The sequence below is a fragment of the Daucus carota genome, chromosome 5 (assembly GCF_001625215.2).
Source record: "Daucus carota subsp. sativus chromosome 5, DH1 v3.0, whole genome shotgun sequence".
NCBI classification, from domain to species: Eukaryota; Viridiplantae; Streptophyta; class Magnoliopsida; order Apiales; family Apiaceae; genus Daucus; species Daucus carota.
The window spans coordinates 7,498,456-7,513,317 of record NC_030385.2 but is presented as its reverse complement, the minus strand read 5'-3'; the positions used below and the strand labels follow the sequence as shown (position 1 = coordinate 7,513,317).

The following is a 14,862-nucleotide window of genomic DNA, read 5'->3' as shown; positions in this document are numbered from 1 at the left end:
TTTGATTGGTGTGGTGATTGTATATGTAGGGGTCCACCATTATTGAGATATAAGAGCCAATAAAAATGAGTCTAACTTATAAAATCTCACGCCACACACTAGAAAAACCGTTTAAACAATACTAAAGTATATGAACATGTATTGCAAATGGGTCCTGGTCCCAGCAACGATACATCTTATATAACCTACTGCTTTTGAGCTGTTGGATGAATTATGAGCGGCCAGGATAGTAACATATTTACAATATATTCGGCGTCTTTTAACAGCTGGGCGAAGCCCATCCAGCACTATAAAAAGCGTTTGATGATTAGGCGTCCAACAAATAAAAACATTGGACGTATTAAAAAATATGTTATAAAAAGCGTTTGATGATTCGGCGTCCAACAAATAAAAACATTGGACGTATTAAAAAAAATATTATAATACCGACCGCTGAATATTAATCCAAACATCCAAAAAACGTACTCTTACTTAACCACATCTCTCGCATGCGGCTGTGAGGGGAGCGTACCCATTACAAATAAGGTTAGTCAAGATTAAAGAATATAAACGTGCAATTGGTCCCACTTAAATAAGGAAAACTTTGAATATACCGAAAGAACGCACAATAAAACCTAAACGGAAAGATTGTTTAGAAAAGAAAAAGAAGACCAAAGACGGTTACATATTAATCCAAATACACATGAAGACATGTGACGAAAGTTTTGTTTGGACGAAATTCGAATGGTGCAACTAAAAGGACATTTATCAATACTAGGTAACAAGAGACCAGTAGTAGTTGTAGTAATAAAGCGATAGCTTTATCAACAGGCAAACTTGAGTTCTTCACCAAGTGCAGTACACAAGTTTGATGTTTCATATGCAAAGTTGCTCAACCTTCTGATTGCTCCTATGAATGTTGTAAGTAACGGTATGAGCTTTCCATTTGTTGTTTTCCAGGTAGATCTCGTGAAAGCTGACTTCCCCACTAGCTCTCACTTTTATACCAGCAGTACTTCTAGTGCCATAGCACCCCTGACATCAAATCAAGAAAAAATCAGGATATGAACGTAATTAAGGGCCGTTTGTCTCGGGTTAAAAGAAATGACTTATTGTTTAGAGTAATGAAGTGAATTATAAGTAAAAAATTGGTCTGGACTTATAAATTATTAAAAGTGTTTGGTCCCCGTGGCTTAAAACTTAGGAAGAAGCGATCCAAACCAAAAAAATTGGCTTCTCAAGCATCGTTTTAAGTACTTCTATTAGCTAGCCAAACGATCCAAGAAAAGCTTAAGGCCGCTTCTTTGTGTATAAGCCATAAGCCCATGTTGCCAAACAACCACTTGGTCTGTTTCATTTTTCGGAAAAAAGTAAATCAAGCCAAATAAAAACCAAGAATTACAAGGTTTTGTGTGTACCAATGGGGTGTCTACTTCCACGAAGATGGAGCTAAGATCGTACTCCCAATCAAGTGAATGAATGTGAGGTAGTTTGCTTCTGTCAGCAACTTTTTCCTTGTCCCTCATTAGTTTCTCAGCCAGTTCCTCCATCGAGATAGCATCTTCTGCATTCTCAATCAGCTTCCTGAATTTGAGCTCCAAACGTTGAGCCTGGATATGAAAATACCATGTCAAATTATATTTTTTTGGACAGTAACACACATGATAAACTAATAAGACACATACAAATGAAACTTATAGTCTAACCTTAGGCCAGGGAGAGTCCAACTTTGCATTTGAGAGCACATGAACACCAGGCTTCACCTCCTGAATCAAGACAGGTTCCCCTTTAGGCCTATTGGAGATGTAGAACATGCTCTTGCAAACAAGATCAGCCATTACGAGATTGAAGCCGTTGTACTGGTGCGCCTCTTTCACCAATTCTTCAGCAAATGCCTTGGGGCTCTTGTTGCTCTCGAGGAAACGGACAGGCAGGTCTCCTCTGGTCTTGGCCTCAGGGGAAGCATGAAGCTCCAGCACATTAGTAAGAAAAGCAACTCTCCCTTGTTTAGAACAAGCCAACCATGTCCCTCCTCCCACCTCATCTTGCCCTCCCAGTATCTCACCTCCTTCCCACCATCCACTCGCTTTCGTCGGCCTGTTTATCAATCACACAAGCTACCTATATTATGTCACACCATCGATAAAAACCAAAAATACACCAAACAATTTTTGGCTGTATTCGACTCGAATTTTAATGGATTTTATATAGTATATATGAATTTTAATAAATTGTATCTGATTTTAATTTTATCAGACTCTAGATAAAATATCGTAGAATTGAAGTAGAGTTTTTCGAATTTAAGCACAGTACTTCAAATTATCATGAATTTTGGTGAGATTCCACATATCTCAAAATACACTAAACAGTTTCATAAAATCCATCATTTTATGAAGTCCATAAAAATCCGTCAACATTTGAATATCATAAAATTTTAAAAAATCTTAATTCAACACCATCACATTTTTGAACACAATTTAAAATCATGATTGAATACTAACAAATTTTATAGTATAATTTAAAATCCAAACAAAATATCTCAAGATTCCGATATATTTTTTAAAATACGAGTTAAACATCCTCAGTTTTCATAAATATCTTTTAGATCTCAATTAAATACACCTCTGAAACCACGATGTTACTATGCAGTATGGACTGACAGAATTTCGAAAAGAAAAGAAAGATGACATGCCTGTTGTGGTACTCATCCCTGTTGAGAAGGAGCAGAAACGGATACAGAGGATGAGATTGCCATAAAAACACTGCAATGCACATTTTTTTTGCCAAGCTACTGCTATTTTTTAGTGTGTGCTTAAACCTCTGGCTCCCCTTTATATATACGCATACGTTGTGTTCCTGTGGTTTCAGTAAGCAGCTTGAGTCGATGTTTATCAAAGGGGCGGGCCCACTAGAGGTGTTGGTTTTACTGGACGGGGCCTACCTAGACTCAGAAAATCTCTGAGTTTAATGCATGATGATCCATGTAAGACAATTCCTCCCACCTCCCAAGGTTGTTTAATATTTTAAAATGTTTAAATTTATTTTTTCTGAAATACTATGGGGCCGTTTGGCTGAGCTTAAAATAAGTGTTTTTTGCTTAAAATAAAAAAGTGAAATAGAAGTCAGAAGCAAGTTAAGACTTATAAGTGATTAAACTGTTTGGGAAATAAGCAGAAGTCCTGAAACAAAAGATAGCAATCCTAACTTCTTTTAAGTGCTTCTTAACTTTTTACACAAACGGTACAAATAAATACTTATAACTTATAAGCCCAGAAGTCGACTTATACTGGGCAACCAAACACCACCTATGTGTGCAACGTATAATTGGTTCGACACTTATTAATAGTAATGAGATCTTTGCGCATCGACCATATAATTAAAATTATATATCACTTGATTTAAAAATAATATTTGGGATAAATAGTCCTACATACTTTTATATTATTGTATTATTAGTTGTTTAGACGAGCGAGGAGTTAAACTATGTGCATGAGAAACTTCTAAACTTTTTATCTGGTCTCTGTATGTATCTGCATTATCTTTTGATTCTTGTCGCTAAGTACAGATTTTCATGAGTAAGGATAACTACGAAATTTTTGGGCGGATGAAATGTGAAATGAGCACGATTTTTAAGTATAAATTAAATTTCGATCGATTACTAATAGATTTTATAATATAATTTAATATTTTAATTAAATAATTTAATATTCTGATATATTTTTTAAAATCTGAATTGAATATTTTCGGATTTCAATTTGAAATGAGTAGGATTTTTACGCATGATTTAAATATATCACTAGATTTTGCAGTATGATTTAAAATCTTAATTGAATAGTTCAAGATCTTGATACATTTTCCAAAATCTGAGTTAAACACACTCAGATTTCATAAATGAAAAAATCTTTTGAAATCCCATGAATACACCCTTTAAATTTGTGTATTTTAAATAAATATCAAAAAGAAAAATCGATTCTCAAAATTATGTCTGAAGGTTCTACCTTGCGAGAAAAGGCTCCCGATGTCACAAAATCCAAAGGTAATGTTCAAAAAAATATAGTTGGGATAAATGATCCAAAATATCATTTATTAAAATCGGATAGTACAATATTTTGATTTTTGAAAGGAAATGTTAGATTGTGTTGCAATTAGGGTCCGAAAAATATTACAACACATCGTTTCAGGGGAAAACGTTACATGAAATAATATTTAGGATTTCAATACGTTAGATCATGTATAGTCGAGAAGAAAAAAAAGATAAACAGTACACCCTCTGGCATTTTGAATTACAAAATGACAAGTCAAAATTGTCTTCGATGATGGTATTTAAGATCATTTCTCAAAATAGTGAGAACCAACAATCGTGTCATGCATACATATATTTTAATAATGTCGAAAAAGAGTGATCTGGACTATCCAAACGTTGAAATAATATATATATATATATATATATATATATATATATATATATATATATATATATATATATATATATATATATATATAACACCAATAATATTAGACGTCTTTTAAATTCAATTAAATTCAAATCAAATTCGAGTGGAACTCATTTTAAATCTAAATAATCTAAATCAATTCAATTTATAATTAAATTCAAATTATGTATACCGTCGAATCAAGACTACAATATCTAAGTTCGCTTAAACTTACTTTGAGAAAAATTTAAGGGCTTGTTTGTTTATAACCACCTTCTACTTCGCTTATCCCGTTTGTGTAAATAAGTCGAAGCACTTTTATGAAACTGAGAATGCTAACTTTTTTCACACAGTTTCTACTTCTTTTCCAAACACGTTATTAAATTATTTACTTCTGACTTTTGATCCACTTAAACGAGTAATTATTTTTTTTAAATTTGTCCATTATATAAAATAAAAAGTAATTTGCACGTGCGTGAGATGCATGATTGAGAGCGTTAAAGAGTCTGGAAACACGGATATTGGTTAAAGTTAGCACCGATTAATTAGATGAAGAGAGCAAAGGCCGAATTTTTCAACTGTTCAGTGCTACAGTCCAAGGTACTGATAAATAACTCTAAGTCGCTCGCATTCAACAAATACTATCACAATATAGGAATCCGGTACTAAATACTCCCTCCGTCCCAGCCAATTCTTTACGTTTGGTTTGGGCACGGAGGTTAAGAAATATGTATAAAGTAGTGGAAAAGAGGAAAAAAAGTGGGTGAAGTGGTGGGACCCATCAATTTTTAATGAATAAAAGAGAGATAGTGGAGTAAAAGTAGTGTGAAAAGGGAGTAAAATTAGTGTGAAAAGGGAGGAAAAGTTGGGAAGTGGTGGGACCCATTGACTATTTTTGGTAAGTTTTGGAATGTAAAGAATTGGATGGGACATCCCAAAAAGGAAACTGTAAAGAACGACGGAGGGAGTAACTTTTATGTCACCTCCCTCTGCATTTTCACTCAATTTATATTGCCTGCATTACAACATTTATATCAGTTTATCATTTTGGCCCTGAAAATAATTTATATATATAAAATAATACAAAATTTAGTTTAATCCCAAAAAAAATTTGAACTCCTAGAAAAACGTTGTAATTGGATTTAGTTTTATATCATATATAATGAATTTGAATGACATGTTAATGAACTGAAATTTTTTCCTCATCAGTGATTCTCTTAAAATATTAGTTAACTAGTTGAGAAGCCGCGCGTTGCGGCGGCCTATAAAAAATTATATTAATGATTCAATAATAATATTTGTAGAATAAAATAATTTTATGGCTGTTTATAAAAAGTATATTAATGTTTCAAAGTTAATATTTGTGGGATAAAATAAATTTATATTATAGAAATTTTGATGTAATACCAATACTAATATATAAAATTGCAAAATTGGACTATAATTCATGGTGAAAAAATGAAAATAAATTTATACACGTAATTAACAATTTAAAGCATGACGAATCTCAATTTTATTTGTTTTTTTTTTAAGTAATCATGTTCTTACATTGTCACCTTCCTCCAATTTTTTTGGATTGATTATGCACAAAAACATCTAACTTAAACATAACTACCCTCTTAAAAGTTGCTTGAACGGAGCAAACAGATAATGCATGAATAATTTTTTCATGTATACAAAGTAAATAATATAAAAATTAACAACAACAAACATGTCCGATGAACAAAACAAATTTTATGGCTGTCTATAAAAAGTATATTAATGTTTCAAAGTTAATATTTGTAGGATAAAATAAATTTATATTATAGAAATCTTGATGTAATACCAATACTAATATATAAAATTGCAAAATTGGACTATAATTCATTGTGAAAAAATGAAAATAAATTTATACACGTAATCAATATACTTATATAAAGGAGAAGCGAGGGGCATGTATGTGGCGTCTCTCACATCGCTCCGTTCTATTTTTCTAAATTTCTGGAATTTTTGGATGAAAAATATCAAAAATTACAACTACTTTTTTTAGTTTTGGGTATATTAGAAAGATATTTCTAATTTTTGATATTTTTCATCCAAAATTTCAGAAAATTAGAAAAATAGAACGGAGCGATGTGAGAGGGGCCACCTACACGCCCCTCGCTTCTCCTTTAAAAATCGAGTAAGAGAACTATCAGGTAGGTTTGTGGTATTGAGAGAGGAGGTTGTGTTTAGATGATCCAAAACTCTACGATCGATACGGGTATTTATAGGTGCAGAGAGACTTGTTTGCTACTTTTTCCCATAATTAAATAATCTGAACAAAATCAGATTAAAATTTTCAAGTAACTATATTCTATAAATAATCTGTCTTTCCTATAATTAAATAATCTGAAACAAAATCAGATTAAAACTTTCAAGCTACCATATTCCATAAATAATCTGAAACAAAATCAGATTCTGAAACTTGCTTCTAATATACCCGAAACTAAAAAAGGTAGTTCTAATTTTTAATATTTTTCATCCAAAAATTCCAGAAAATTAGAAAAATAGAACGGAGCGATGTGAGAGACGCCACCTACTCTTTCCCATAATTAAATAAATAATCTGAACAAAATCAGATTAAAATCTTCAAGTAACTATATTCTATAAATAATCTGTCTTTCCTATAATTAAATAATCTGAAACAAAATCAGATTAAAACTTTCAAGCTACCATATTCCATAAATAATCTGAAACAAAATCAGATTCTGAAACTTGCTTCTAATATACCCGAAACTAAAAAAGGTAGTTCTAATTTTTAATTTTTTCATCCAAAAATTCCAGAAAATTAGAAAAATAGAACGGAGCGATGTTAGAGGCGCCACCTACACGCCCCTCGCTTCTTCTTTATCCAAAAATTCCAAAAAATTAGAAAAATAGAACGGAGCGATGTGATAGGCGCCACCTACTCTTTCCCATAATTAAATAATCTGAACAAAATCAGATTAAAATTTTCAAGTAACTATATTCTATAAATAATCTGTCTTTCCTATAATTAAATAATCTGAAACAAAATCAGATTAAAACTTTCAAGCTACCATATTCCATAAATAATCTGAAACAAAATCAGATTCTGAAACTTGCTTCTAATATACCAGAAACTAAAAAAGGTAGTTCTAATTTTTAATATTTTTCATCCAAAAATTCCAAAAAATTAGAAAAATAGAACGGAGCGATGTGAGAGGCGCCACCTACACGCCCCTCGCTTCTCCTTTATATAAGTATATTGATTCCCGTAATTATGAATGCCGATATTATATTGCGTTTTTTCATAAATATCGAAAACTGGAATAACTTTTTGCAAAAGTACAATCATTTTTTTAAAAACATATTGCAAAAATATTATCTTTTAAAATATATTGTAAAAATACGGAAGTTGTATTTGTAACCATATCTGATTGCAATCATATACGCAACCACAAATATACATTTAAAAAATCTATTAAAAATTACATTTAATTATATAATAAGTTGCAAATGTCGAAAAATGAGTGCTCCTACGTTCCAATACTAATATCACAAAAATAATCATGAAATCAACTAAAAGTAACCGCGAAACTAACTAAAAGCAACCGTGAAACTAACTAAAAGCAACCAATTAAAAGCAGCTACAAAGTGCTACAAGCTGAGAATTCAGTTATATATCTTGTTTGATAATTCAGTAGTCTCCACCAACTTCACATACTTCATGCTTGATAACTCGGTCGTCTATCTGCTTGATGATTCAGTCGTCTCCACCAACTTAACCTACTCCCTGCTTGATAATTCAATGTTCTCCAAAAACTTCATATACTCTGTGCTTGATAATCCAGTCATCTCCACCACTTTCACCCACTTCGGCGTCGTCAACATTTCCGCCAGCACCGATCAACGTTCTTGCACAAGTGACACCTTCTTCCCCATCACCACCAGCACTCGCCGTCTCGTCCACTCCTGGGTCAACTTTGGGCACCAGATCTCCCTAGATGATTTCTCGATATTCGCCGTAGCCACCCAAGACACAGTCTTCTATTCCAACACGGCCGTTGTCATCTTTGTCTGTGTTGATTGGGTTGTTTACAGTAGGGCGGAGCAAGAAACCGATTTGAAACCGAAACCGAAACGAAACTGAAAAAACCTGGAGAAGACCGATCCGAACTGAAATCGAAAAATAAAAAACCAATCCGATTTAAATGGTCGGATTCCGGTTGTACCTCCCAACCGAACCAAAAAAAATCAAACCGAACCGATTATTCAAATAGTAATTAAATACAAAATATATAATACATAATATAATAAATATACAATCTATATTGTATTTAAAAATTATTAAACTGTTCGAATATATGAAGAACACATATAAGTCTATAACATCAACTTGTAAATTGAGATTGGCCTTCTGGTGCATATACAATTGGTCCAAGTCCTGACGGACTCCAAAGCCAAAACCCTTAAAATGTTTTCAATGCATCCAGTTGTGTTGAAAGTTTAAAATCCACTGCTGTAATAATTATTAATTGTAAATTACGGGTATTAATTTTTCTCCGTTCGTATGTTGTTTCTTAATTTTATGATTGTCGGTTTAGTAAATAAAACTGTGCCAATTATAACCGAATCCAAACCGACGGTTAGAGAGAGAAAGAGTGCGAGAGGCGAAAAAGAAAAGGATGGTGAGAGGGTGGGCTAGGAAAGCAGGGGTGACAATCCGACACAAATTCGACCTGTAAAGTCTGAATTCAGGTTGGAGTTTTTCAATAGTTCGGATTGACCCAAAATCAACCCGGAGAAAGGTCAATTTTGGATTGAATTTGGGTTACCCGAAATTATCCGGAACATGAATACGTAATATTAAAATTACAGAGTATATTTTAATATAAAATACTTATATTTATATTCTTTTTATAATATCTATTAGTTAATTCAGAGTGTCTGAAATATGTCAAAGCAGTAAAACAAGAAATCTTAATATCAGACTGTATTTGGTAGCGGTTGTCATCAAGTTTGACTCTGAAGGTACAATATATTCGCATAAAAACCAAAAAAAGGCATAAGTAGTTGCGTTTAGGATTGTTCCGATTTAAAGCTAGTTTCCTCTTTGTTAATTATGAATTAGGCTATTAGGTGGTCTCACTTGCTAGATTGAGTTTGAATGAATATAACACGACAATTAACTAAATTATATTTTCTATAATTAATTAGGAATATGCACATGGGGTTTACTATATTCTTTTAATTTTTGAAAAAATAATATGAATTTGAATATGTTATTTAAATAATAACTATAAACTTAAATTTCATATTAAGCAATTAAAATTTATAACTTATAAAAGAAAATCATAATTTTTCTTAGTACAATACAATTTATAAATGTAGTTGTTATAATATTTTTAATATATTGTATTAATTTTCGGACACTAATTTGTAAAAAAATATATATTTTAATATTATTTTTCACTAAAACAAATGAAGATATTTATGATTTTAAATATTATAATCTATAAATAAATAATGTTAATATATTAAGTATTTACACATGCTATGTACATGATTTTATATAATATTATAGCACAAATATATATCCTAAACAAAATCATGCAATACTAAAATTATTAAATATTAAGATCCGAACATTATATGTTAGTGTATATTCAAATGTGTAATTACAATTATTAACAAACTTAAACATTCAATAAAATTTGAGGTTTTATATTTTTTTTAACATGTTAATTATTTAAATTTTTATAGTTTTGTATTTGATCAAAAAGATGTATACAAAATAATATAAATTTTACTTGAGTTCCAATAAATACAAATATAATAAATTATATGGATACATAATTATAAATCCAAATATAACAAAATAACTTATATAATTAATTAAATTATTTACGTCAAAGAATATTTTAAACTAAGATCATATAGATTTAAAGTTATTAATTATTCATAAAATGTTAAGACGGAAATATAAACATATAATTAAATAAATAATTTCTAAAACTATTAATAAAGAATAAATTAAAATCTTGAACAAAATAATGAAATTGTTTATGCGACACCTCAGCGAAATTGATGTTCTGTTAGACATTGAACACTAGCTACAATCATTCGAACTTATTTTTGTTACAGATTCAAATTATCTCCATAGTTATAAAAGTATGGTAGAAATTTCAATGACTTATATATCTTAAGTTGCTGCAAACTCCATTGATGAACTGAACTAAGCTTTTGTATTTACATTCTTGAAGAAGATACAGTGTTTGTTACAGAGAGAAAAACAGAAAAGTAAAGAAATGAATCTAACAACTACAAGTGGTGCGCACTATATACAAGATTCTGTTACAAATCAGTTACGATAAGCAGCTGGGTGATATGAACAAGTGGTGCTCTGGTGATAAGCAATGGTGGTGATAAGCAATGGTGTAATAGCCCCCCTTCAGATTGAAGGTGGTGGTAGAACATTCAATCTGGATAACAAATGCCAATGAGCTGTTCGGCTTAAACCTTTGGTGAAAATATCAGCCAACTGAGATGCACTGGGCAGATATCGAGGATGAATAAGTGTAGATTGAACTTGTTGTCGAACAAAATGACAATCCAAAGCAAAGTGCTTTGTTTGTGGGTGAAACACAGGATCTGCAGCAATATCCAGTGCAGCCTGATTATCAATGTAGACGACAACTGGTAAAGTCTGGGGTACTTGTAGCTCACTTAGCAGCAGATTAAACCAAGAGACTTCACAAGTGGTGTCTGCAAGAGCACGCAATTCGGCCTCAGCTGTCGAGCGAGAAACAACCTTTTGTTTGGAAGAATGCCAGTTGATGAGGAAAGAGCCCAGAGTTAGGCACATGCCAGTAATGCTCTTCAACATACCAGAAGAATCCAGAGTAGACCCCCAATCACTATCACAATATGCTTCAAGTTTGAGGGTTGTGTTGGCAGAATAGAATAGACCTTGATATGGCGTTCCTTTAAGATAACGTAGAACACGTTGTACTGTCATCATGTGATAGACCTTGATATGGCGTTCCTTTAAGATAACGTAGAACACGTTGTACTGTCATCATGTGAGGAACTCGAGGGTTTTATAAAAATTGACTCAAATGGTGGACTGCATAAGTGATGTCAGACCTTGAAACTGTTAAGTAAAGCAATTTACCCACGAATTTCCGATAAACGGTTGGTTCAGATAAGAGTTCACCCTCTGTAGGTGAGAGCTTCACAGTGCGATCAATAGGCAGTGATAGAGGTTTGCAATGTTCCAATCCTGCTTCTACAAGGAGGTCATGGATGAACTTATGCTGATGAAGGTATAGACCTTCTGGAGTTCTGTGAATCTCAAGGCCTAGGTAATACTTGGCCAAGCCTAAATCTTTAATGGTAAAAGTTGAGTGGAGAACAGTTTTGACATGAGTAATGAACTCAGTACTGTTTCCTGTAAGAAGTATGTCGTCGACATAAACTAAAGCAGCCACAAAAACATCATCTGTTTTGTAAACAAACAATGAGTAATCAGCAACTGTCTGTGTAAAGCCAAGATCAAGCAAAACTGAAGCAAGTTTCTCGAACCATACTCGAGAAGCTTGTTTCAAACCGTATATAGACTTGATTAAGCGACAAACCAGTCCAGAACCATGCATAGGGTGTCCTTGAGGAAGCTCCATATAAACTTCTTCAGATAATTCACCATGGAGGAACGCGTTATTAACGTCAAGCTGGTGTATATCCCAATCTTTCACAGTTGCTAGTGCCAAAACAGTGCGGACAGTAGCCATTTTAGCTACAGGTGAAAACGTGTTATGGTAATCTTGACCCTCAATTTGAGTATATCCCTTGGCAACAAGACGTGCCTTGAACTTATCTAAAGAACCATCAGGCAAGTATTTGACTCTAAAAATCCATTTACAAGCAACGACCTTCTTGTTTGCAGGGGGAGAAACTAATTGCCAAGTATTGTTAGTTTCCAGAGCATGAAGCTCCTTGTTCATGGCATCAATCCAACGTTGATCTTTTAGAGCTTGATTGTAATTGTAAGGCTCAGGAATAACATCCTTGCTGCTAACAGAACAAGCAAAAATTGGACTGGAAGGAGTATATTTGCTGAAATCATACTTGTCAGCATCAATTGGACAATCTAGAAGGATGGCTTCTGCTGTGTTAGCAGAAGCAGAGGGCTTAGGAACTGCATAGTTCTTCATCCAGATAGGCTCTACTCGTCGTCTGGAAGAAAAACGAGTAGGAGCAACAGTAGGATGAAGTTCATCAGGAACATCAGATGGAATAGATTCACTTTGTGCAGTATCAGTAGTCACAACAGTAGGAGACACAGGATCAGTAGGATTATCAGTAGTATTAGATGTGTCTGTACTTGTAGTATCAGTAGTAGCCTCTGTGAATGTATCAAGAGGAGTAGACAACTCAAGAGTGTCATTGAAGACATGATCTGGAGGTGTAAAAGGAACTGTTCTATGTGGTGCTGTGTGAAAAGGAAATACAGATTCATTAAAGACTACATGACGACTAACGTGAAACTGATGGGTAACTGGATTATATAGTTTATACCCTTTTTGTGTCATGGAGTATCCAAGAAAAACGGTGGGCATAGCACGGGGGAAAAATTTGTCTGCATCATGTAAAGTCATATGTGCAAGACAACCAAAAGCACGTAGGTGATCATATGATGGTGATTTGTTGAACAACTTTTCATACGGAGAAACAAAACCCAACACAGTAGTTGGTATTCTGTTAATCAAATATGTGGAGGTGAGAATGCAGTCACTCCAAAACGCACTAGGCAACTGAGCTTGAAACATCAAAGCTCGTGACATCTCTAAAAGATTTCTATGTTTTCGTTCGACTCTCCCGTTTTGTTGTGGAGTGTATGAACAAGAGGTCTGGTGAATAGTAGCTTGTGACAGTAAGAAGGTGGATAAATTGTGACTCATAAACTCTCCACCATTATCTGTCCGGAGACACTTAATGGTTGTAGAGAATTGAGTATGAACATAATAGAAGAAATCCTTTAGAGATTGATTAGCATGCTGTTTAGTTGGTAGAAGAATAGTCCACAAACCACGAGTAAAATCATCAACAAGCGTGAGAAAATAGCGACAACTATTATAAGAAGAGACTCGATACGGTCCCCAAATGTCACAATGGACAAGATCAAATGGTTTAGCAGCATTAGAAGTACTACTAGAAAACGGCAGTCGACATTGTTTAGCCAGTGGGCATACAACACAAGGATTACATTTATCAACAGTACATTGTATGTCTAAACTAGGAATTTTAGACAAAACAAATGGTGGTATGTGGCCAAGACATTTGTGCCACACTGAGAACTCTGAAATCTGAGTAGCAAGAGCAGTAGGGGAAGAAGATGTGGGTAGGTTGAGTAACTGATATAAGCCATCAACTAGATTACCAAGAACCAATTCCCTCATCTGGTATTGGTCCTGCACATAACAAGAATTGGAAGTAAAATGTATTGTGGAATTGATTTGTGAAGACAATTTACTGACAGATAGTAAATTGAACGTGAATGAAGGGATAAAGAGTACATCTGGGACAGATATAGACAGCACATGAAAATAGACAGAGCCTATGTGAGTGACAAGGGCAGTTTGTCCATTTGGGAATTTGACAGTCAAAGGTGTAGACAGTACTGTAACATTAGTCATGTACTTAGCATTACAGCACATATGGTTCGTGGCCCCCGTATCCAAAACCCAAACATTATCAGGGATATGTATGGAGGAAAACATAGAGAAAGCAGTACCTGCAAAGTGCGTTGCAAGACTGTACTGTGTGGAGCCAGAGGGAGTAGTGGATGAACTGCTTTGAGATTCATTGAAACACTTCATGAGGGAGTTCAATTGACTCTGAATAGCATCCATTTTAGTGGAGAATGAGTCAGCTGGAGGATTGATATTTGCATCAGCCTGAGATTCAGAAGAAACTTGTAAAGCAGCAGGTTTAGCCTTGTTGTTAGGAGCAAATTTGCGTTTAGTCCTGTTGTTGGGGTGATTGGGATGATCAGCAGGATACCCAATCAACTTGTAACATTTTTCTTTAGTGTGACCTTTCAAGTGACAATGAGTGCATTCTTGAACAGGATGTGAAGGACGATCACTAAACTTATTCTGGATGTAGTCACCAGATGATTTGGACATGTTAACCATCATAGCAACAGGTGAAACAGAAGAAAGAGGGGTCTGCCTCTGTTTTTCTTCTTGTTTAAGCAGCATAAAAGCTTGACTCACAGTGGGCCATGGGTTCATCATAAGGATCTGTCCCCTTGCAGCAGTGTAACTAGAGTGAAGCCCCATGAGAAACTGTATCAAGTATTTCTTTTCAGATTTAGTCTCCCAAACCCTGGCTGCACACTACACCATAGATTGGATATCGCAACCACTAAAAATAGTTGCCATATGACGAAAAAGCATTGCAGTAG

General features: G+C 33.7%; 1 protein-coding gene across 1 annotated transcript; it reads right to left on the bottom strand.

The window, feature by feature from the left end:
• Nucleotides 1-567: 567 nt before the first annotated feature.
• LOC108221085 (uncharacterized) lies at nucleotides 568-2,828 on the bottom strand. Its single transcript, XM_017394985.2, has 4 exons — nucleotides 2,672-2,828; nucleotides 1,686-2,076; nucleotides 1,398-1,589; nucleotides 568-1,014 (listed from the first exon to the last, which is right to left on the bottom strand). Exons 1-4 carry the CDS (start codon nucleotides 2,752-2,754, stop codon nucleotides 856-858), a joined length of 825 nt encoding a protein of 274 aa, XP_017250474.1. The 5' UTR covers nucleotides 2,755-2,828; the 3' UTR covers nucleotides 568-855.
• Between the last annotated feature and the right edge of the window lie 12,034 nt (nucleotides 2,829-14,862).